Source organism: Ahaetulla prasina, chromosome 6 (assembly GCF_028640845.1).
Source record: "Ahaetulla prasina isolate Xishuangbanna chromosome 6, ASM2864084v1, whole genome shotgun sequence".
Lineage (NCBI taxonomy): Eukaryota > Metazoa > Chordata > Lepidosauria > Squamata > Colubridae > Ahaetulla > Ahaetulla prasina.
Window position 1 is genome coordinate 25,115,248 of NC_080544.1, and position 25,849 is coordinate 25,141,096.

Sequence of the window (25,849 nt, forward strand, 5' to 3'; positions counted from 1 at the left end):
GTCTTCTTTGAACCCTCTGGAAAATGCCCCAGAGGTGAAGCCTTAGTAAAAGAGTCTGCGTGGGTATTGATTAAGGACTAAGATATAGTGAGGAAAAAAAATGTTACTAATAAAAAATGCTTTAGTCTGTCCGAATGTTACTACCCACTTCTAGATATATCTCTGACTTGTGTTAGGAAATCAGATCGCAACTCTGGATGGTTCTGCGTTCATATCCCTTTGTTAAGGTGAACCAACGTGGCTCCTTTGAGCTTCTTTAATGGAGGATATTATCAGGGATATTATTGTTTTTGCTTAGCAACCCGGCAATGAGTTGGCTGAAAACGCAAGGCAAATAACGGGGTTCTTTTAAGGTAAAATTAAGACTGGAGCTAAGCAAAAACACCCCCCCCCTTTTTTTTGGGTTAAGAGACTTGAAAGCAATTTCAGAGGAATCTCACTGGGGTTCCTTCTCAAAAGAGATGAAAGCAAGCATCCTACTGTCTTATTTTTCACAAAGCTGTTTCCCCCCCCCCTTTTTTTTTCTTCCTTTGTTATTTATGCTCTTCCAGGTAAATGAATAATTATGTTTTTGATAATGAAAACCTACAAGAGGCTGTGAGGAAAGGCTTATAGGTTGGAGGGAACAGTTACCAGCAGAGTTGAGTGCTCGCTTGTTGTATCACCTTCAATTATCTGAAGGGAAACCAACAAACAATTGTCTGTAGGTAGCCATGGAATCTTCAAAAGCTGACAAGCAAGTCTAAATGGCAAGACTAGTTAACACAGTTAACTAGTGTTAACTAAAGTTAACTGTGTTAATTAGTTAACAGAGACAAGATGCTGCTTTTTGTCTTACTACCAAGCAGGCTACCCTCAACAAATGAGTGTATTTTAGTGTGGGGAAAAAATCTATTTACAACTCCTTAAACATGCATAGCTGTGAAGTGCAAACCTGGACCTTGCCACACTCATATCACCTGGAAGGGAAGGCCATGACTAAAAACCAAGGAAGACAACTTCAGCATGACACTTAAATATAGGCTAAGAAGATCTTGGGGCGGGGGGGGGGGGGGAGGGAGCATTGGAGGACATGAAAATTGCAATCTTTACAACAATGAAACCCCACTCCCCTTCCTCCCCAGAGATCAATGACTGAAGTAACTTCTCCTGCTAAGGATCAAATCAAGTCTTGTTCAGCCACGATCTGTTTTCCTTTCAGGAGAAAAGATCAAGAAATACATGAAGACAGGACCCGCAAGTGTGCAAGGGTGTGGTTCGGAGTGTGAGAGTTGGAAGGAGGAGGAGTAAATTTGAGGAAGATAAGAGAATTCAATACAGCAAGGCTCATTTATTATCACAGCTGGACTACATAAGAAATGTCTGTTATGAAGGTGGCTGGACATACTTGGGAAGTGAGGCTGCTTAAAATCCCTTGATTTGCTTAATGAGCTTTGCCCACTGTCCCAAAGGGTTCAGCCAGAAGCTCAGTATCTACATAAACGTTGGGGTACTCGATATAAGCCAAACTGCCTGCCCACTTCTCAGTGTGTACTTCACACATACTCACACAATCTAGCACTCAACATTTCTTCATGCCACCCAAGGACATGCACAGCTACAACTTGGACAGGATGGTGAGACAGGTGTTCAAAATACTTGCAAGCATACATGCTCACAAACAGGGCGAGGGTATCCGAACGAGGGGGAAGTGGATAAATGATCTCCCGAAAAAAAGAATTGAATTGGCCTTCTTGGGATTAAAAAGCCTGACATTTCACTAACCGAGAAAATGACAATATTTATTTTTTCCAGATGTTTCCCACTGACTAATTTTTGAAAAACAACACCTAATTTATTTGGAGAGAGAAAAAAGAAAGAGAGAAAACGATTTCAGGATGCTGAATAGAATTATCATTATCATCTTCATCATTAACTAAATCACATGCTCATTTTTAAAAAAAAAAAAATGGATAATGCAATTTTCTATTTATTCCTGTAGGTGATGCCTAATAGCTTTCTTCTCCTATGTTGTGAAGGTAAAGACTTGTACTGCAGAACGTAGGAGGAGAACAATGAGTTCCAGTTAGATACAGATTTCCGACACCCAAGGCACAGAGCAATATAATAACAAAGTTACTGAGATACCTATCTTTATCATACCTTTCGTCATGGGAAACCATTTCTTGCAGTTGCTGTATCTAGTCTGCTGATTACTAATTACTTTATTCTTTTAACTGATGTTCTCAGCAATCTCTGTCCCAGAACTCCTTGCTTTTCCATTGGGATGACTGTAAAGCCCTTTATTCTACAGCGCTAGCTAGCAACACCAACTACATTAGAAGCAAAGACAGACACATTTGAAAGCTCTCCTAACCAGGAAGCAGAAGTCCAGTAAAGGTGATCGTACATTAACTCAGTGCATGGATGTTCAATCTTCCAGGGGAACGTTTCCAAGAGTTTGGAAACCTATCTAAGAAATGACCGCTGCGGAACTCTGTTTGTAAATAGCAATACCTCAGCTGTCCCTCTTCAATACGGTCCTAGATCTAAATGTCTAGTCACAGGAGTGTGGATTGTTCCTGATTTCTGACCCTGTTAGGCAAATTCTGGTGATCCACCACGATGAGGACTCACAAATGGTTGGCAGATTGCTTGGCAAGCATTTGGACAGGACATATACTGCAGGATATTTGCTGGGCACCATAACCAAAGCGATGAAGGAGACAGGTGCTTTTCATATCTTTTGAGCCTGGCTAGGAACTGAAATGTGTCACTGGTCATTAATTTTTTTAAAAAAAAAATGTAATATTAACAAAAGATTCTCTGGAACCTACAGTGCAGAGTACTTCCCCACCCTCCCCTTCTACTCGGCTATAGCTTTGATTTCTGATAAGCTGGGAAGAAAGAGATGATCTCCACAGCCAGATAAAGAGGATGGACCCACCCAGGCAAGTGTACATACATTCACACATACACGCACTCCCACATTCTGCCATAGTTAGTTACATTCAACTGTGTTTCCTGATCAACTTGTACAGTTGTTCCTCTCCATTCAGTGTTGACTGCTACCTCCCAGCCCTACAGCCTGCATCCTGGCCAAACAGTGCCCCTTGGTGACTTCTACCAAATATAGCCTCCATCATCTGCTTCTCCCTCTTCTTCTTCTTCAGCTTCCTCGCCGGCTTCTTCCGTCTCCTTCTCTTCCTCATCTTCCCATCCGACACCACTCCCAAAGTCCCCTGAGAATCCAACAATGTCGTCTATAGAAACGAGAGCAAGAGGAAGCGCAGTTGGAGGGGAACATTTCCCAGTTCTTCATTCGTGTGGAATATAGGTAGCTTAGGGATGAATTGTTGGGTTTCTGGCAGAAACAACTGCACGAAGAAAACCAACCTCAGGGAGCACTGACAGCCCTTCGCCTAATTCTAGGTTTGTGCTAGGAAAGAAATTTTTATATTCTTCAGTATTAGTTGCAAAGATTCGGGCAGCTGTTTCAGAATGCAAATTCTTACAGTACAGGTAACCCTCAATTTACAACTGTTTGTTTAGTGACCGAAGTTACAATGACACGGGAGGAAAAACCTTATGACCGTGTTTCACACTTACGACCATTGCAGCATCCCCCCTAGTCGTGTGATCAAAATTCAGATGCTTGGCAACTGACTCACATCTATGACGGTTGCTACGTCCCGGGTTATGTGGTCACCTTTTAGAGCCTTCTGACAAGCAAAGTCAATGGGGAAGCCAGATTCACTTAACAACCATGTTACTAAGTTAATAACTGCCACGATTCACTTAACAACGCTGGCAAAAAAAGTCATCAAAAGGAGCAAAACTCACTTAACAAATGTTTCACTAAACTACAGACATTTTGGTCTCCATTGTGGTCCTAAGTCGAGGACTACCTGAAATGCCAAAATTGAACCATGGAGAGCTCTTTTATTCTTTCAAAATCATTTTGCCCCAGTCGGATATTAATATGGGATAATGGCATTGGGATAATGGCATTGATGGGCATTTAAGTTCCCTTGTCCCAAGCCAGGTGTGCAGAAATATTCATATAAAATCAATCTTTATTGTAATAATGGGCAAGATCATTCGTGGTTTTGGGGTGCAATACCATCTGTATGCTGATGATACTCAGCTATACATTTCCACCCCTAAGCACCCCAACAAAGTCATTGAAGTGATGTCCCGGTGTCTGGAGGCCGTGTGGGTTTGGATGGGGAAGAACAGGCTTCAACTCAACCCCTCCAAGACTGAGTGTCTGTGGATGCCGGCATCCCGGTACAGTCAGTTGAAGCCATCGCTGACTGTTGGGGGCGAGTCATTGGCCCCAATGGAGAGGGTTCGCAACTTAGGCATCCTCCTGGATGGACGGTTGTCCTTTGAAGAACGTATGACGACCGTCTCCAGGGGAGCTTTCTATCAGGTGTGCCTGATACGCCAGTTGCACCCCTTTCTAGACCGGGATTCTCTATGCACTGTCACTCATGCCCTCGTCACTTCCCACCTGGACTACTGCAATGCTCTCTACATGGGGCTCCCCTTGAAGAGCACCCGGAGGCTCCAGCTGGTCCAGAACGTGGCTGCGCGGGTGATAGAGGGAGCAACTCGAGGCTCCCATATAACACCTCTCCTGCGCAAGCTGCACTGGCTTCCTGTGGTCTTCCGGGTGCAATTGAAGGTGTTGGTTACCACCTTTAAAGCACTCCATGGCTTAGGACCGGGTTATTTATGGGACCGCCTGCTGCCACCTATAGCCTCACATTGACCTGTGCGCTCCCATAGGGAGGGCCTCCTCAGGGTGCCGTCAGTCAAACAATGTCGACTGGCAGCCCCCAGGGGGAGGGCCTTCTCTGTGGGGGCACCTGCCCTCTGAAATGAGCTTCCTCCAGGATTACGACAACTTCCTGACCTCCGGACCTTTCGTCGCAAGTTGAAGACGTATTTATTCTACCGCGCAGGGCTGGCTTGAAATAATTAGTAATTTTAATAGGGGTTTATCATAGTTTTATTCTCGTTTTTAAGTTTTAAATTCGGCCAAATTGAATTAGTTTTTTAATATATTTTTTAAATTTTACATTATATGTATAACTGTGTTTTATCTGGCTGGAGACCGCCCTGAGTCCTTTGGGAGAAGGGCGGTATAGAAATCAAATAAATAAATAAATAAATAATAAAACCATCACGATAGGATTCTTTTAAATTTGGATTACCTTCCCTACCAGTTCGCAAATGTGCGCGCCAAAGGTGGAAGGCGGAGCCAACTTTGAGCCTGGTGAGATTCGATCTGCCAAATGGCGGTCAGCCTGGCAGTCAGCAGAAGCCGCCTACAATGCTGCACTTTAACCACTGTGCCACCATGACATAAGTGAGTTTTCTCCCGTTTTATGGCCTTCCTTGCTACCGTGGTTGTGCAGTTGTTAAGTGCATCATATGGTCATTAAATGAAACTGGCTTTCCAACTGACTTTTCTTGTCAGATGTTTGCAAAAGGTTATCACAAGACCCTAAGGATACCGCAACCATCATAAATACACACCAGTTGCCAAGCATCTGAATTTCGATCACATGATCACGGAGATGCTACAACGGCCATAAGTGTGAAAAACAGTCATAAATCACTTTTCCAGTGATGCTGTAACTTTGAATCATCACTAAATGAATGGTCGTAAGTCGAGGTCTATGTGTAATGACCTAGAGGTTGATATGAAGATGTCCTTCACATGTAAGGTGTATTCCCAATGCCCCTCCTACTGAGGGGTGAAATGCTCCCGGTTCGGACCGGATCACCTGATCCGGTAGCAATGGCAGCGGGTGGTTTGGAGAACTGGTAGCAAAAATCCCTGCCCCCCCCCCATGCCCAGCTGAGCTGTGCGCTCATCAGAGGGTTTTTTTTTTTTTTTACTTTTGAAAGCATTTTTTCTTTGGCCAAAAAAATGCTTGTAAAATTTTTTAAAAAAGCCTCTGATGATCGTGCGGCTCAGCTGGGATCATCAGAGGCTTTTAAAAGCATTTTTTACAAGCTCTTCAGCCGAAGAGGTTGCAGATAAAATGCTTTTAAAAGCCTCTTATGATCCCAGCTGAGTTGCCTGATTGTCAGAGGCTTTTTTTTTCTTTTAAAGGCAAAAAAAAGCCTTTTCTTTTCTTTTAAAAGCATTTTTTTGCCTTTAAAAGAAAAAAAGCCTCTGACGATCAGGCAACTCAGCTGGGATCGTCAGAGGAGCCTTTTAAAAGCATTTTTTCTACAACCTCTTCTGCTGAAGAGGTTGTGGAAAAAATGCTTTTAAAAGTAACAAAAAATTGGCCACACCCACCCAGTCACATTACCCCCCCAAGCCACGCCCACAGAACTTTCCCTTTCCTTACCACAATCTGGATTCCCATGCATCCGGGTTCCTGTCAGCTCTGTGCCGAGATGATCAACGCACCAGCACTCCCCACTACTGGAGTCACACTGCATCTTCCGATAGTATCCATCCTCATCACAGCTTGGAATGAAGACTCCTGGGGGAAGAAAAAACGGCCCCCTTGTGTTTAAAAAAACAACAACAGGCGCTGAGAACTCAGGGCACTTCCTTTTCAGGATTCTCTGAATACAGCTCCAGTCCACTGAACTTGTCGATCAGAAAGATCGACAGTTCAGCGGTTCGAATCCCTAGCGCCGCATAACGGAGTGAGCTCCCGTTATTTGCCCCAGCTTCTGCCAACCTAGCAGTTCAAAAGCATGTAAAAAATGCAAGTAGAAAAATAGGGACCACCTTTGGTGGGAAGGTAACAGTGTTCCGTGCGCCTTTGGCGTTTAGTCATGCCGGCCACATGACCATGGAGACGTCTTCGGACAGTGGCTTAGACAGTGGCTCTTTGGCTTAGAAATGGAGAGGAGCATCGCCCCCTCGAGTCAGGAATGACTACTATGTATGTGCAAGGGGAACCTTTACCTTTATTTCCAGACTAACTTGAGCAGACAGGTTTATTTTCTTGCGTATTCTGATAAAGCTCCGTAGAAATTGCAAAATGTCAGTTTTGTGACTGGCAGGAAACCATTCATGCCCCGCCCCAGTAACATCAGGCTTGTCATGCTTTTCAAGGGTCCTTAAAGGAGAAAGGGGTCTTGATGGTTGGGCAGTCTCACCCCTCACCCCCAGCCACTGCTCTGCCTTTTTTGCATCCAGCCGGACAAATGCACACACAGGGCTAGTAAACATTCTGCTTAAAAACAAACCCAAGGATTGACTGGAAGAGCTTATAAGGCAGGCAGAAAACTGCAATTCCTTCCTGTAGCAAAGGCTTGTCGTTGTCAAGGATTGTGTCCTTCCCTTTCCTCTTCAACAGGGTGAGGACATGTAAAGCTTGGCTTGCTTTGTTCTCCTCTGGGTTATTGCCTCATGGAGGAGAGTGGCTGCCTGCCATTCTTCCCCTTCTGCGTGCACTGGAGAGTGAAATGACTTTTGTTGCTTCTCTCCACAAGTCTTCCCTTCGCCTTCCCCACAGCCCCTCATCGCCCCATTCTGGTACCCTGCCGTTCCTGTCTCTCCCCCACTTCCTCCACTCCAGTCCTGGTAGCCTCCCGCCATTAGAGCTACCAGGTAATGCCTCTGGCTGCCAAATTGCTGGCTGGCTGGCTGGCTAACTGTCTTTTTATCATCCCTGCCAGCCAGAAGCTTGTATTATTACAATTATATCCTGCCTTTCATCTGGGAGTGCAAGGTAGCCTACGTGATGGTCTCTGCTCATTCTATTCCCCCAGCAACAGCTCTGTCAGGGAGATTGGGCTGAACTGCAATGCAGCACCGGTGGCTTTGTGCCACTGAAATCGCCTCTTTGCTTGCATATCGACTCCCCTATGGAATGGGGGTGAGTGGGGGGATGGGTGGAATAAGCAACTCTATTTTCTTCTGAAGTCCCCCCTGAAACAGGGGTGAAATTCAGCAGGTTATGAAGGTTCTGGAGAACCGGTAGTGGAAATTTTGAGTGGTTCAGAGAACCGGCAAACACCACCTCTGGCTGGTCCCAGAGTGGGGTGGGAATGGAGATTTTGCAATATCCTTCCCCCAAGAGTGGGGAGGGAATGGGGAATGGTGCGACCAAAACAATCTGGAACTGAACACACTCAAAACCGTAGAAATGGTGGTAGACTTTAGGAGAAACCCTTCCATACTTCCACCTCTCACAATACTAGACAACACAGTATCAACAGTAGAAACCTTCAAATTTCTAGTTCTATCATATCGCAAGATCTAAAATGGACAGCTAACATCAAAAACATCATTAAAAAAGGAGAGCAAAGAATGTTCTTTCTGCACCAACTCAGTAAGCTGAAACTGCCCAAGGAGCTGCTGATTCAGTTCTACAGAGGAATTATTGAGTCTGTCATTTGCACCTCTATAACTGTCTGGTTTGGTTCTGCAACCCAACAAGACAGACACAGACTTCAGAGGATAATTAGAACCGCAGAAAAAACAATGGCTACCAACCTGCCTTCCATTGAGGACCTGTATACTGCACAAATCAAAAAGAGGGCTGTGAAAATATTTACAGACCCCTCACATCCTGGACATAAACTGTTTCAACTTCTACCCTCAAAACGACGCTATACAGCACTGCACACCAGAACAACTAGACACAAGAACAGTTTTTTCCCCAAACCGCCATCACTCTGCTAAACAAACAATTCCCTCAACATTGTCAAACTATTTACTAAATCTGCACTATTAATCTTCTCATCATTCCCATCACCCATCTCCTTCCACTTATGACTGTAACTTTGTTGCTTGTATCCTTATGATTTATACTGATATTGTTTTCTGATTGCTTATTTGTAGCCTATGACTATCATTAAATGTTGTAAGTGTTGTACCTTGATGAAGTATCTTTTCTTTTATGTACACTGAGAGCATATGCAGCATGTGTGTCCAATCACACTTGGCCAATAAAAAAATCTGTTCTATTCTACTGCAACAATTGTATTTGTTTTCAGGAAGGAGAGCTACATTCTCCCTGGAGATCTAATATTTCCACACTACCCCTCAACTAGATTCCATCTCTCCCCCTCCCTCTGGAACTGTAAAGAAAGAAATACTTTCACAAGAAAAAGAGCTCAACCATCAGGGCTAAATTTGCCACAATTACATCTCTGTGGTTTTTCTTTAAAAACACAAAAATTGCAAGGTACTGTTTTTGAAAACATGCACCGCTTCAATGCATAATTACGTGATTTAGGTTCTAATTGTCAACAAGCAAATGAGGCATTACATTAGCAGGAGTAAAGCCATTCCAAATTGCTAAGTCTTTTTCCTCACTCCGATGGCTTATTATGTGGAGCTCCTCCATCAGTCATACACCCACACAATGGATCAGGCCTGGGGGATCCATTACATCTGCCAGGCTCTTCTGATGAATGTGAGAGAGCTGGATGTCTTGGCGTGTTCTCTAGTCAGAGAAAATATGGATCCATACAGCTCTTCAACATCTTTAAATTCCAGGAACTTCAAGTCGTACTTCCATAATGGTTCTTGAACCGTTGGGGAATATGGAGGGGTAACAATACAGTAAATAAATTAAGCGCTGGTCATCATTTCACAAGAAACGATGAGTTTATGGGCAAGGGGTACGATATATGTTTTACTTAATAAAGGTAATGTTGTGACTCGTCCTCCCTCCTCTCCTCAGCCGGGCCCCTCCCGTCTCCAACCGGGCCTTTTATCAGACTCCGAGTCTGATAATGAAGATGAACGGCCTGTCATGACTCCAGCCCCCGGTCCTGGCCCCATGCCCAGAGAGGATTCAAGGAGTGAAAGGAGAAGCCCAATAAACCTCACTCATACAGCGTGTGTTCCTTTGGCCCAGCCTTCAGAGCAGGAAGCCAGCCAGGTGGTAGAATTACTCAGGCCTACTCCCTCTGACCCCTCCCTTTCCCAGACGCTGACAGCAGATCTAGCTGAAGACAATTCAGATGGGGGTGGACCCTCGCTTCTGGAGATCTGAGAGGTGACGCCAGCAGAAGGAAGGGTGGGGCAGGCCTGGATAAATGCTAAGTCATGGAGCCACACCCCACAGCCTATATAAAGGACCTGCTTTTGGCATTCCAACCGTGAGTCAAGCAAAGTCTTATCTAGTTTGCTGATATCGGACCCTATCGCTGAAGTCACAACTTGGACTCCTGCCTGCCTTGATAAACCTCGAAGGCACTTGGCAAGCTGCAGAGGCTTCGTTGCCAAGTTTGTAACGGACTTCCTTGACTCATTCGTCGGAGTGGGGGTGGGACACGACAGGTAAGGTAAAGGTTCCCCTCACACATATGTGCTAGTTGTTCCTGACTCTAGGGGGCGGTGTTCATCTCCGTTTCAGCGCCGAAGAGCCAGCGCTCTCTGAAGACATTTTCATAGTCATGTGGCCAGCATGACTAAATGCCAAAGGCGCACGGAACACTGTTACCTTCCCACCAGGTGGTCCCTATTTTTCTATTTGCATTTTTTACATGCTTTCGAACTGCTAGGTTGGCAGAAGCTGGGACAAGTAATGGGAGCTCACCCCTTTATGCAGCACTAGGGATTCGAACTGCTCAACTGCCGACCTTTCGATTGACAAACTCAGCATCTTAGCCACTGAGCCACCACGTCCCTTACTTAGGCACGTTACGTCCTACTTTTACTTAGTAGGACATAACAACCACAATTTTGATTGCCAAAGTTTTTTACCGGTATAACTACAGCTCTAAAATTTGCAAACATTAAAAGAAAACATGAGTGGTTATCATTTTAGGTGAAGTATGCACGTTACAGGAAACAGGTCTTTGTCAAAGTATCTTCTGTCCTTTTGAAATCAAGCACACATAGGCATTTGTTTGCCTCCAATCCCTGAATTCACATAGACTGGAGACAGACTATGACAAACTGAAGGCAGTTTGAATTCATCAAATGCTACAGATGGATGCCCTCAGCTTATTTTTCTTTGCCTCTGATAAATGAGTTTGATAGATTTGGCTATTATTTCATAAGAGCTACCCAAACAGAATTGACAGGGACATACAGCTGGGTCTGTAAGCTCAAGAAATGAAGCCTTTCCCAAACCATTTCAAGCTCTCTTAAAACTAGCTTCTTCATTCCTGTGCATCTCTGTTGTTGTTGTTAGTCATGAAGTCATGTCCGACCCATCGCAACCCCATGAACAACATTCCTCCAGGCCTTCCTGTCTTCTACCATCCCCCAGAGTCCATTTGAGCTCACACCGACTGCTTCAGTGACTCCATCCAGCCACTTCGTTCTCTGTTGGCCCCTTCTTTTGCCCTTAATCTTTCCCAGCATTAGGTTCTTCTCCAGTGAGTCCTTCCTTCTCATTAGGTGGCCAAAGTATTTCAGTTTCATCTTCAGGATCTGGCCTTCTAAAGAGCAGTCAGGGTTGATCTCCTCTAGGACTGACTGGTTTGATCACCTTGCAGTCCAAGGGACTCGCAGGAGTCTTCTCCAGCATCATAGTTCAAAGGCCTCAATACTTTGGCGTACCTTATGGTCCAACTTTTTTTAGTGAGTTTTATTTATTTTATTTATTTATTTGTCAAACACAAGAGTATATATAAGTATAAGCATGAAATAACCATACGAATTGGATACAATAAAAGGGAACATTAGGACAGGAATGGTAGGCATGCTGGTGCTCTTATGCACGCCCCTTACAGACCTCTTAGGAATGGGGTGAGGTCAATAGTAGATAGTCTTTGCTTGAAGCTTTGGGGATTTTGGGAAGAGACCACAGAGTCAGGTAGTGCATTCAAGGCATTAACAACTCTGTTACTGAAGTCATATTTTCTGCAATCAAGATTGGAGCGGTTCACTTTAAGTTTAAATCTATTGTGTGCTCATGTATTGTTGCGGTTGAAGCTGAAGTAGTCTTCAACAGGAAGGACATTGTAATAGATGATTCTAAGAGTTAAACTCAGGTCGTGCCGAAGGCGGCAGAGTTCTAAAGTTTCTAAACCCAGGATTTCAAGTCTGGCACAATAGATGGTTGAGATAAGCTGTTTTGTGAAACGATGCAGGGAAGTGGGATCTCTCTCAGCAGGACAGAGAGAAACCATGGCTCAGGGTTTACTCCCACATCAATGCTCCCATGCAGGGAAAAAAAATTGCTGAGCATTGGAAGCAGAGCAGCTCATCCTGAGAAAGGACACCATAGGTTATATAGTTCAACTGTTGTGACCTAGGCTCAAGTAGTTATTACCAGACACAATCAGTCCTAAACAAACATATTTTATTAGAACATACTAATAAATTAGTCCAAATTATGTCCAAAACAAAGACCTTCAGAAAAAGTCCTTTGGCCTTATCACAAACCTTTGTCTTCTTTGGCATCCTGCCAAAAGCTTTTCTTAGCAAGAACCCCACGAAGTTAAGAAACAGGAGACAAGAAACAATTGCAGCAATTGTTGCTTTCCTACAAAGAACCCAAGAAGAATCTACTTTCCTACAAAGAACCCAGTTGCTGCTCTTTTAAGCCTTATGGGAGGGGCCAATCATCTCCTGGCCTTACTCCCAAGTCATCCTTTTTGCTTTAGCTGCTCTTGCCTTCTGGCAGCTCTTCGCATGTGTGCACTAGGAACTGGCTTCTCCTGTTCTGCTGCCTCTCTGCTGTCCCCCTCTGGAGGCTCCGGAGTCTGCACATTGCTCCCAGATGGCCCTGGCCCCATCTCTACCTCTGACACAGAGCCTTTGTCCCGGCCTTCCCCTGACTCCAAGACTGACCCATTGTCCTCCCCAGCCTCCTCACTGTCTGACTCCGCTGCCAGCTCCGCATCAACTTGTCTTGGGAAAATCTTTGAAGAAAACTCTCAAACTTGATGGAAAGCCTTGGCTCCCAAGTCATTGTGGGTCTAGATATCCCCAGTTCAGATTCTGCATCTTTCACCATAGGTGAAAGCAAGTAAGCTAATCTCAGAAGCAAAGGATGGGTTGCCTCAATGTACAATATCTAATGATAAGGGCTAGATGGTGGTATCCCTGAGTATCAAAGGGAAGCAGAATGATTAAAATAACCTTCTGGTGTTCAGACACAAGTACCACCTCATTGAGGTATGTACACGAGATGAAGCTTGTGGTTTGAGACTACTTTCATGATTCCATAAAAACAGCATGAATAGATAAGATCTATGATTGGTCCTAAATATTTTGTTTAAGAATTGAAAAGGAAATGTATGTCTGATATGCATAGAGAATCAGTTTGGTTTAGTGGTTATGGCACTGGGCTGGAAAGTGGGAGATCGTGAGTTCTAGTCCCACTTTAGCCATGAAAACCAACTGGGTGACCTTGGGCTAGTCACGCTCTCTCTCAGCCCAACTCATCTTACAGGGTTGTTGTGGGAAAAATAGGAGAAGGAAGATGTGCTGGATATAAAATAGAATAGAATAGAATAGAATAGAATTTTATTGGCCAAGTGTGATTGGACACACAAGGAATTTGTCTTGGTGCATATGCTCTCAGTTTACATAAAAGAAAAGATACGTTCATCAAGGTATATTTGCCGCCTTCAGTTATTTGTAAAAAATAAATAAATGTGGGATACAGGAAAACAAATAATTAAAATAACTCATGGGTTTTTAATATATAGCCAAGTTATATCATTCTCATAAAATATGTTATATATTATTCCCATAATATTTTAAGAACTGAAAACTGTATGTGATATATCTGAAGAATTGAAATATACATGAATAATCCAAGATTCTTAATAGAGAGCCAAATTATATCAAGACTTCTGCTGCCTCTTAGAAATGTTATAGACCTGGAGACTAGAAAAAATGAATAGTGATGAAAGGGGAGAAACAATAAGTGCAAGATGTATGTAAGATAGTGTATAAAATGTACAAATTTAGTATTATAAGTGATAGGAATTATAGAGTAATAAGGGATAATGGGACAAGGATATAAATATTATAAAGGGAATTGGGAGAAAATGTAAATATTAGGGGATCACTGCTTTGAAACAGTTGTAAAAAGGGGATGTACGTTATGTGTTTTGTGTTTGTTATGTTGTGTTGTGTTATAAATAAAAAACTTATTAAAAATAAAAAAAGAAAGATATAGATAGAGATTGAGATAAAGATAAGGAGTGTGGGAGCAGAGTAAAAAATGGATAAAAATTGAAACACTAAAGAGGAGAAGAGATGATGGCTAGAAAGAATTTTCTAGCCTCTTAAACATTAAGGGAGCTTGTTGTAAGCTGATAAAGACAGAAATAAAATTAGACAGGGGAAATATTAGAACATATATTTTAATAGAATAAACAAAAATAATAGATAGAAAGATTAGAGATTTATAGATGTTAGGGATTTTTCCCCCTGCTGTTTAAATAATATTATGAGGATCACCTAAGTTTGATAAATGTGATAAAGATTACTAATATTGTTATTGTAATTTGGATTAAAATGAATGATGCCCAGAATCAACTGTCCACATACAATATGGATGTATATATTATAAATAAATAAATAATAAAAAAAGAAATGTTATAGACCAGGGGTGTCAAACTAGGCCCATGGGCTGGATCTGGCCTGCAGGGTGTTTAGATCTGGCCCGTGGGCCCGCCCTGGAAACAGCGAAGGATCAGCCTGTGGGGCCTTTGCCAGCAAAAACGAAGCTCAGGAGAGCCACATGTGGCCCTCCCAGGGTCCGTTTTCACTGGTAGAGGGCTGCAGGAGGCCATTGAGGCTGAAAACGGAGCTTCGATGAGTGATGTCAAGCTGGCCACACCCCCTGCCCCCTCCCCCCCCGAGGTCAAACACAATCTTTTTTTTTTTTTTTATTAAAAAAGTTTTACAACAATTAAATTTTTCCCCCTCCCCCCCTCCCTCCTAAACCCCCCTCCCCCCCCGGACTTCCCGGAGCAAACACAAGATATAGTTCCTTAAACAGTCAGGTTATGTGAGAGAGAAAGATTATAATTGTGTTAGATTTTAAAAAGTTTAATGTATGACTTTTGTTTAAGGTCAAACACAATCTTGATGTGGCCCTCAATGAAATCTAGTTTGACACCCCTGTTATAGACAAACAAGAACTTTCTCCTCTGCTCTTCTACAAGTCTCCAAAACAATTTTCTTTTCTGCTGTCATTTCAGTAACTCACCAGGTTTCTTTTTTGAAGCTTCCTGGATTTGAATCCTCTCCAACTCCGTCAGACATGGAGGCTCTGTAATAGTCAAAGCAGAATTCATCAGTGCCAAATCAACTCAGCGTGACTTTCTGAGCATATGAAGGAAGCAAGTACTTTTCCTGCAATTCTTCCCCAATCTGGAGTAGAGGGACAAAAGCATTCACCCATTCGACAAGCTTGTTGGAAAGATGACTGTAATAATATATGCAAATAGATCTATGAATTTAGAAAAATGCATTATATATATTTTATTATTTTGTTTGAAACAGAGCTCAAGCTTTAATACATACCTCAGTCCACCGGCCTTTGCTTTGTTCTTTGAAACTAATGGTGGTGCCATCAATGTACACCTAGATCAGCAGTGAAATCCGCCCCCCATTCTATCTGTTTCGCCGAACCTGTAGCACCGGTGGCAGGAGATTCCGTCCACCCACCGGGATGTCATTACGCCCCTTTTTTAATCATCTGCGCATGTGCAGAAGGTTCTGCGCATGTGCAGAAGAGGCACGCACACGCTAGGCGCCCACACACTCCCGCACACTCCCATTCCTGAACTGGTAGCAAAAGTAAGTGGATTTCACCGCTGACCTAGATATATAGAACATAGAATTATAGAAATGGAAGGGACCTCAGAGATCTTCCAATCCAACCTCCTGCTCAAGGCAGGATACTTTATACTATGCCAGTCAAATGGTTGTACAGCAGGGGTGAAATAATAATAATAATAATAATAATAATAATAATAATAATAATAATAATAATAATAATAATAATAATAATAATAATAATAATAATAATAATAATTTAATTTGTATACCGCCCTTCTCCCGAAGGACTCAGGGCGGTTTACAGCCAAGTAAAAACAACAATCAATAACACAATACAGATAAAACAATAACTAAAAAACTTATTCGAATTTGGCCCCAATTTAAAATACATTTAAAAACCATAAAACCCAATTAAAAATTAAAAACCCAATAATAATGTCTAAAAATTCTATGCCAGTCCTGCGCGGAAAAATAGGTACGTCTTCAGCTCGCGGCGGAAGGTCCGAAGGTCAGGGATTTGTCGGAGTCCAGGGGGAAGTTTGTTCCATAGGGTAGAAGCCCCCACAGAGAAGGCCCCTTCCCCTGGGGGCCGCCAACCGACATTGCTTGGCTGACGGCACCCTAAGGAGTCCCTCTCTGTGAGAGCACATGGGTCAGTGGGAGGCAAACGGTGACAGTAGGCGGTCCCGTAAATAACCCGGTCCTAAGCCATGGAGCGCTTTAAAGGTGGTAACCAACACCTTGAAGTGCATCCGGAAGACCACAGGAAGCCAGTGCACGCCCACCCAGTCACATAACCGCCCCCCACAGAATCAGTAGTAACAAATTTTACATTTCACCACTGCTTAAATATCACAGCAGGAAGAAGAAAAAAAATCTTGTGACGTACTCTCTCTCCAGAAGCAGAAACACCACTCGGCAGTGGAGACACGGCCATCTTTGTAGGTGTCACAGGAATTGAAGAAAGGCCTAATGCAGATCTCATACTTGTCCAGGTTGATAGCCGCCAATTCTGCCTGGTCCAGGAAAAGATCACTGTTGGTGTCCAACTTGGAAAACATCCAGCCGATGGAGTCTTTGCAACTGGCCACCAGGTTCTTGTCCAGTGCTGCAATAAAATGAAAATTCAAGAATAGAATGGGATAGAGTTTTTTATTGGCCGAGTGTGATTGGACAAACAAGGAATTTGTCTTTGGTGCATATGCTCTCAGTGTACATAAAACAAAATATACATTCATCAAGAATAGAATAGAATAGAATAGAATAGAATAGAATAGAATAGAATAGAATAGAATAGAATAGAATTGAATTGAATTTTATTGGCCGAGTGTGATTGGGCGCACAAGATACGTTCGTCAAGAATCATAAGGTACAACACTTAATGATAGTCATAGGGTACAAATAAGCAATTAGGAAACAATCAATATCAGTATAAATTGTAAGGAGACAAGCAACAAAGTTACAATCATACTTCAAATAACTTCATAATTTAAATAACTGGAGAGGCAGAAGAGTAGGGAATGTATGTATTTGTCCTTCTGCCATTCACAGAATTTTGAAGTCGGTATTCTGCAATTGCAGAAATTGCAAAAATTGCAGAAATTGCCGAAATGGGATGCAGATTTTCGCACCCAGAAAATCTTAACTTTCATTAGTCCTCTAAGAATTAACCCCAGTGATTGGTAGCTACAGAATACAGAATAACAGATTTGGAAGGGACCTTGCAGGTATTCTAGTCCAATCCCTGCTCAGGCAGGAGACGAGAGAGACAGAGAAACAGAGAGACAGACAGACAGACAGATACAGAGAGAGGGAGAGGGAGGGAGGGAAGGAGGGAGGGAGAGAGAAAGAGAGAGAGACAGACTTAACAGTTCATAACAGGATCACGAGACACATCAGCATGTATGAGTCACTCAACCTTCACAGGAGTTTCAAATGTCCTTTAAAAAGGAGGCATCTTTTCTCTGCAAGGACTTGTCCAGGCAGCTGCTAGGACTCAACACTTGACTTGAAGGCACAACACACACACACACACACACACACACAAATTAAGAATGAGCATTTATTAATCACAGTAGTCATTGAATGTAATGAGCAAATCGGAAAGCAAGCAATACATTGGAATATGTATGTATGTATGTTTGTACATGTGCATATGTGAGTGGAGAACACTGAAAAAAAGGGGATCTTTGGGTAGGACCATTTTAACAGTAACAGAGTTGGAAGGGACTTTGGAGGTCATCTAGTCCAACCCCCTGCTCATGCAGGAGACCGGTACTAGGGATTCGACCTGCCGACCTGCCGACCTTTCTGTTCGACAAGCTCAGTTTCTTAGCCACTGAGCCACCTAGTCAGGCTACATTGCACAGATACATTGCGGTATTTGCAGGTCCTACTGCTATTTTTAAGGAGGGCGCTTTCTCCTTACCAAGGGATGGAGAAACTCAGGCTCTTCAAGTATTGCTGAACTACGACTTCCAGCCATCATCCTTACTGGTGATGAAGAGAGAACTGAATAGTCAACCCTTGATTTACTTTCCAAAGCCACCTTTCTAAAACCAAGTTTTTTAAAAAAACTTCTACGTAAAGCAGGGGTCACCAACTTTCAGACCTCAGGGACCACCAAATTCATAATTTTAAGTCCCACAGAGCACTAATATAATCTGTCTAATGACTGGCTGGGTGGGCGTGGCAAGGTGTTCATGTGACTGGGTGGGTGTGGCCAACTCAATGTCACTCACATCGAGGGGCACCTTGCCAGCCTCTACTCGCCACTCCTCGCCTCCCTGCCTGGGCTCCTTAGGGCCTCAACAGGAAGCAGTTGCTGGAGCTAAGCAGCCACCAGGAGAAAGAGTTGGCAAAACAGCTCAGTTCAAATAGGATATGTCCGAGAAGGAGACTCAGCAGAAGCACCTCACTGAGGACTAGGAGCATAGGCTTTCCAAGCAGAGGGAAGACTTGCGGGAGTGCAAGGCCAGGTACCAGTGCCTGGAGGCTCAGCGGACGAGATGGTCAGCCAGTTCCAGGCCATGATGCAGTCCCACTGGAACAAGCCCCTCCGGCTTTTCGCCAGCAGTGGCTCTTCCCTCCATCCTTCGCCCAAAGCCCCACACCAGGAGGCTGAAGCAGATCCCAAGTCGGAATTTCTGCCCCACTCCGACCCAAACAAAAAGACCCCAAAGGGAGAGACTCTCTGCAGCAACACAAGCGTTCATTGTATTTGGCCCAGGGGCCATAGTTTGAGGACCCCTGATTTAGTGCAATATAAAAAATGCAAATAATTTTTCTGGGGACCACCAAAATTTTCTCACGGACCACCAGTGGCCCACCGACCACCAGTTGGTGACCACTGACGTAAAGTATCCTTTACTTAGGATAGCAGAATTCCTGCAAAACTGTGTACTGTGCTATTCTATTATCCAAACCACCAGAAGAAACTAATATATATTCCAGTAACGCAGTCCTTTGTATCCGTCACGCAGGTCATAAGATCCAGCTTTTCTGAGTGTGCAACGTTAATTATATAAAGGTGATACAGAGTCTACATAATGAAAAGTATTATCCCCGGGAAAGATTGACAGGCGCCGCTAACGAGTGGCAAGGTTCAAACTTGAGGCTTTAAAGGGAATTTTATACAGTGTGAAATTCTGCACTGGAAATCCAAAGAGAATATATTAATTAAGTATGCCTACTTAAGCATGAGACCCACAACTGTGAGCCCGGAAGGCCAAATTGACAATTGCCTGTCGTTCTCTCAAGCTGGAGGTGAAAGGAATACAATTTTGGGTTTGCAGAGGAGCCGTAGATCGCTTAAAAAGATTGCGATCTAATGCCGACCTCCTATACCACCATAACCATCACGCCTAGTCTCTGTTCTAAATATGACTCTCCAGGAAAACAGATGTGGTAGAGATGTGACAGGTCAAGGAGCATTGAGATCAGACAACCATGCCTGCTCCTTCTTCTCATTTCACCATATGGATCAGTTTGCTCTCCATGAACTTCCCAGCAGTTGGAGGCAAGTCTTTATAGCTAATGCACTTATCTGCAAAAGCTTGCTGATGTTATGCCCCCCCTCCCCAAATCTGCAGGGACCTCCATTAAAAAAGAGGGGGCAGGACTAAAATCACACCATCACAATGATCATCTATATATATATTTCCCCCCCCTTTTTTTTTGGCTGCATTGGCAAGGATAGCAGAAGAGCATCTGCATGAAACTCAGCAAGCAGACTTCATTTTATCCATCTCCCTCCCCAGGGAAGCGATTTCTATTCAGTGACATTTAAGCTAATGATCTTCTTCCTGAATTATGGCACTTCGAAGTCTGCAAGTGCTTTGGGATCAATCTGCCAACTCTGCTCAGGGACCGGAGAGAGGTATTTATTTTGGTAACATGCACACAAAAATGTTTGCTGTCTGGTGCTCACCTAACAACTGGGCAGAATCTATAGCCCCCACATTTCGCCCAACCGGGGGAAAAAAGTGGCTTGTTCGTTCAGTCCTATTTGGGCATGACTGTAATCGCAATAATTCCCCAAGAACAAGTCACAGTCTTCCATTCTTCCGCAGGGTCCAGCTCAAATATCAGGATTTTTCAGCTACCCAAAATAAGACATTCAACGCCCAGGGCTGGCATTAGTGTGATTGATTCCGATGGATCCTAAGAACCTGGCCACCAGGACAGCCGATCCATCAGCCCAGCCACCTCTCTTACCCCCACCTATCTCACAGGACTGTGGATATATATAATGAATGGAGATCCACTTTTGAACCTTTGGAGAAAAGGTGGTAAATGTAACAAGTAATATAAGAATAAATAAAATGTACTTTCCGGAAGTGGAGCCGTGCAAGGGACATTAAAAACAACAACAAATAAAACTTTAATTGTGATTCTCCCCCCCCACCCCCGCCCTCATACCTTGTGGAAGAAAACAGTGCCAAGCCACTGCAATTTGGCTGATAGTAAAGCAACAAGGACATCTCCTCTGACGAGAATCCAGCTTAAGACAGACTTAACTTTCTGATCTGACAGCAAACTTAATCAGTTTTTCCAGATGAGGAAGGCAATTTCCACAGGATTAGGGGATGGGGGCATAGCTGAGTCTCCCAACATTTGAATTACAGAGCTGGAAGGGACCTTTGAGGTCTTCTAGTCCAATCCCCTACTCAAGCAGGAGACCCTGTATCAATGATGGCTAACCTTTTTGCCGTCACGTGCCAAAAGCGTGGGGAGCGGGGGGGCGGGTTGTGCACGTGCATGCCCACACCCATAATTCAATGCCCGCTGTCCACCCCCCATGCGCATGTGACTCCCTCCCCGGGGCTCCCCCCGCTTTTGGCACCCGACAGCAAAAAGGTTACCAAGGTGCCTGGTAGGCCCATTTTTCACCCTCCCCAGGCTCCAGAGGCTTTCACAATATGCCACATACAGCTTTCTGAGATTTTGTGTGTTTGTGTAGTTAGAGTGAAACACTACAGAAACACACCAAATTTCAGAAAGCTGCACAAATATTTTATTTTATTTTATTTTATTGTGGACTTCAAATCCCAGAGTTCCTCAGTCAGCAAAGGCAGCCAGTTGATCACCAAGGAAATAGATTAGCTGAGCGATTGATTCTGTCTGGCTAAAACTGAAACTGCTTTCGGGCTGTGGCCATGCGTTCATCAGTAATGAGGTAAGTGCCTTAGAATCTCTACTCTTACTTGTAGAAAACATGTTTTCTACAAGTAAGAGTACAAGTAAGGTTCTGCTGTTTTTTACTTTTAAAGGCCTGTTTCTGCTGAAGCAAAACCGGCTTTTAAAAGTAAAAAAAAAAAAAACCTCTGCTGATGGTGCGGCTCAGCAGAGGCGGGGGGGCGGGGCCAGGGATTTTTGCTACCGGTCCTCCGAACCAGCCGCCGCCATCACTACCGAATTGCGCGATCCCGTCCAATCTGGGAGCATTTCACCCCTGGTATTATGTCATTCCTAGTCCTTCATTTCACTAGACATACCCATTTTCTTCATAAGTTTTATCGTGTAGCCCCCTGATCATCTTGGTTGCTCTTCTCTGTGCTCAATACATTTTTATCACTTAATACCAGTCTCAATACTTTTTCTATAATATGGTGACCAAAACTGGATGCAGTATTCCAAGTGTGAATTTGAAACAAGTTCAGGAAAACATCTGATATTGGCGGCATTTTTCAGCCTGTTCTGGGTCAGTTTTCTGGTGGGAAGTTATGGATGGGATTGGAAGGGAAGGGAGATATCTTGCTCTCATTCTTAATGAGAGCTGCCCAAAAATCCGGACTCGGCAACCAAATTGCACCACTCACCTTTGGCCACTTGCTGTCAAATTCTGGCAGCAATCTAGGGCCCCTCTGGAAAATACAAATGGCCTGAGAGTTTCCCAGTAACAGTAACAGAGTTGGAAGGGACCTTGGAGGTCATCTAATCCAGGGGTCTCCAACCTTGTCAACTTTAAGACTTGTGGACTTCAACTCCCAGAATTCCTCAAAGCCAGCTTTGCTGGCTGAGGAATTCTGGGAGTTGAAGTCCACAAGTCTTAAAGTTGACAAGGTTGGAGACCCTTGGTCTACTCCAACCCCCTGCTCATGCAGGAGAACTATACTAGGGATTCGAACCGCCGAACTGCCGAGCTTTCTGATCAGCAAGCTCAGCGTCTTTGCCGCTGAGCCACCTAGCCACTTCTTCTGTCCATGCACCCAAAGGAGAAAAGTAGAACTCTACATACCATTCACAGGATTGAGGCCAACACTCCCAGAGCTGTTTTGCTTGGCGTTCTCATGCAGCAGTTGGAACCAGTCCCGCAGTCGATCGCCCAGATCTGCTAAGTCTTGCCCAGTGCAGGTTTCTGCAAATCAATTGGTAGCAACTCAGGTGAGCATCCCAGATGGGAAGACAGTAAGTAAGTAAGTACACAACTCTTTCTTAAGGTTTTCGCAAACAATTATTCAAAGAATACCAAAACTTTGTTTCATCTGTGGTGATGGTAAGAGCATGATACAATATTTCTTGTCCATACAATGCATGCTCAGTGTTAGGGTAGGAGGACAAGAATACAGAGGAAAAATTCTCTAGGGCTGCAATGAAATTGATCTAAGGGTCACAAGAAGTGACTCACCTTCTTTGATCTGGTGACAGAAAATTGCAATAAAATGTCAACTTTACAGACCTCATGAAGAGGAGCGGAAAGGGTATGTCTATGAAAGCTGAATGTCTCTTAAATCTTAATCTATACAATTTGTGTCATCTGTGTCATTTGCTAACGATGCAAATTGATGAAAAAGAGGTAAGTTACATCAGTGGTCCAGACAGTTCCAAAAACACTGCACCACAATCATTATTTGGTAGTACTGTGAATCCAAAGCTAACTTTATGTCTGTTGTATCTGAAATCCGCTAAAATCAAGATTTTATGATCATGTTAAGCATTCACTTTTTAATTTCATAAGTACCAGGAGTGAAATCTACTTACCTTCCTTACCGGTTCGGAAGTGCACGCACAGATCTTCTGCACATGTGCAAAACCTTCTGCATGTGCAGAAGGTAAAAAACACATTACTTCCTGGTTAAAACCAGGAAGTAATGACACCCAGGCGGGTAGGCGGAGCTTTGCTCCACCATCGCTACCGGATCGCCGAGCCACTGGCCACGATTGCTACAGGATCATACAATCCGGTCCTATCCAGGAACATTTCACCCCTGATTATGTTTGTGTATAAGCCCATCTGCAGATAAGATGATCCTTGTCAATTTCACCAAAATATCATGAAAAATGTACCACCCATCATTGAGTTGTCCCACATTTTTCATTGCATTTTGGTTAAAAATGTGAGGGTTTGCTTATTTGAAGATGGACTTATATGCAAGTATATACGGGGTATAAAGTACAGGTAATTTTAAAAACAGCAAGGAACCCACCATGCGGTCAGAACTGAAGAAGCTTCTTGGATGAGAAGTGAAATGTCTTCAAGAAAAAAAAAAGTCCAAGAAGGTCTAGTTGCCTCTTGAAAAAGCACCTTTGGGACAACCATGACCTGGATGACTAAGAATCTCCATAGGTATTTTATAAAGTATTATTATTTGTATTCAATTGCAAGAATCTTTTATGCCCAGAAATGGAAAGACGTGTCAATCCTCACCACAGTGAAATGGTATCTCATCTTTAAAAAGATAATGGAAGTGGTGGAGATGGCAAAGCTGACTGTATTAATTAGGGACAGAAAAATAAATAGTTTTGTGGGTATTTGGAATCCACTTGTGGACTTTCTGTGTGAAAGAGGGGAAAAAATGAAATTTTGACTTTGGATTTTGACAATTAATATAACAACAACAACAGAGTTGGAAGGGACCTTGGAGGCCTTCTAGTCCAACCCCCTGCCCAGGCAGGAAACCCTACACCATCTCAGACAGATGGTTATCTAACATTTTCTTAAAAATTTCCAGTGTTGGAGCATTCACAACTTCTGCAGGCAAGTCGTTCCACGTATTAATTGTTCTAACTGTCAGGAAATTTCTTCTTAGTTCTAAGGAGAAATTCTTAATTGTCTCATAGTTCCCATCACCAATCTCTTTCCACTTATGACTGTATGACTATAACTTGTTGCTGGCAATCCTTATGATTTATATTGATATATTGACCATCAATTGTGTTGTAAATGTTGTACCTTGATAAAGGTATCTTTTCTTTTATGTACACTGAGAGCATATGCACCAAGACAAATTCCTTGTGTGTCCAACCACACTTGGCCAATAAAATTCTATTCTATTCTATTCTATTCTATTCTATTCTATTCTAAGTTGCTTCTTTCCTTGATCAGTTTCCACCCATTGCTTTTTGTTCTACCCTCAGGTGCTTTGGAGAACAGCCCGACTCCCACTTCTTTGTGGCAACCCCTAAGATATTGGAACACTGCTATCATGTCTCCTCTAGTCCTTCTTTTTATTAAACTAGACATACCCAGTTCCTGCAACCGTTCTTCATATGTTTTAGCCTCCAGTCTCCTAATCATCTTTGTTGCTCTTCTCTGCACTCTTTCTAGAATCTCAGCATCTTTTTTACATCGCGGCGACCAAAACTGAATGCAGTATTCCAAGTGTGGCCTTACCCAGGCATTATAAAGTGGGTTATTCTTATAGAATGGCTAATCGTCATTATTTGGCATAACCAAAATTACTATAACTTTATTATATATCCTACCAAAAAAGTCAGAAATCACTTCTTTTTGTTTCTTTTTTAGATGTCTTTTTCCTCCTTCCCTCCCTTTATGTCCTCTATTTCCTTTCCTTTCCTTTCCTTTCCTTTCCTTTCCTTTCCTTTCCTTTCCTTTCCTTTCCTTTCCTTTCCTTTCCTTTCCTTTCCTTTCCTTTCCTTTCCTGTCCTGTCCTGTCCTGTCCTGTCCTGTTTTGCCATTGTCTTTATTTCTATTTGTATCATATATTGAGGGGGAAAAAAACCTTTAATTTTACATGTATATCAGATGCATACTATGTATGTACTTAAAGGATTATTGTATATAATCATAGGTAAGCTGAATCCTATTTTTGGGGTGTATTTTGGTCCCTAACATTCTTAGCTTATCCACAAATATTTATGGTAGGTTAAAAGGATTTTGTGAATTACAACCAACACATTTTATTGTATGAAGCTGAATGGATCTCTTGATGCTCATTTGTTTATCTTTTGTTGCTTGAATTAGAATTGAACTCCCAATACTATGAAACCTAAACTGAAAACTGAACCTCAGATTTAGTGGTTTGAATCTCTACTTTAAAGCTTTCCTTTTGCTTTTGCTTTAGCCAGTTTGCAACTAAATTATGTGATAAATCGTGGCCGTGTTGCAAATAATGTTGAACTTAACCTCAAAATATCTGCTCTCTTGTGTTACTAGAAGATTGACTTCATTTATGTTCAAGGACTGACCTCATCCAAATTCAGATGGTGATGTTGTTCAGGATACCAACAAAGAGTGTCGTGTGACAGAAAAGGTCAGCCATGGAATACAATGCACTGTCTAATTTGACCAGTGTTCTTATTTATTCTGTATGTCTATAGAGCAGTGTTTCTCAACCTTGGCAACTTTAAGGTACATGAACTTCAATTCTCAGAATCCCCCAACCAGAATCCACATTCTGGCTAGGGAATTCTGGGAGTTCTGGGAATTCT

General features: G+C 43.0%; 1 protein-coding gene across 1 annotated transcript in view; it reads right to left on the reverse strand.

Moving 5' to 3' along the window:
• Positions 1 to 1,944: 1,944 nt before the first annotated feature.
• The window catches only part of SPOCK2 (SPARC (osteonectin), cwcv and kazal like domains proteoglycan 2), a 131,071-nt gene continuing 107,166 nt past the window's right edge, over positions 1,945 to 25,849 (reverse strand). The window contains exons 6-10 of the mRNA XM_058188267.1: positions 22,416 to 22,535; positions 16,566 to 16,784; positions 15,102 to 15,164; positions 6,354 to 6,491; positions 1,945 to 3,242 (exon numbers count right to left, since the gene is read on the reverse strand). Coding sequence (XP_058044250.1) covers positions 3,103 to 3,242; positions 6,354 to 6,491; positions 15,102 to 15,164; positions 16,566 to 16,784; positions 22,416 to 22,535 — 680 coding nt within the window. The 3' untranslated portion in view covers positions 1,945 to 3,102. The remainder of the gene's footprint in view (positions 3,243 to 6,353; positions 6,492 to 15,101; positions 15,165 to 16,565; positions 16,785 to 22,415; positions 22,536 to 25,849) is intronic.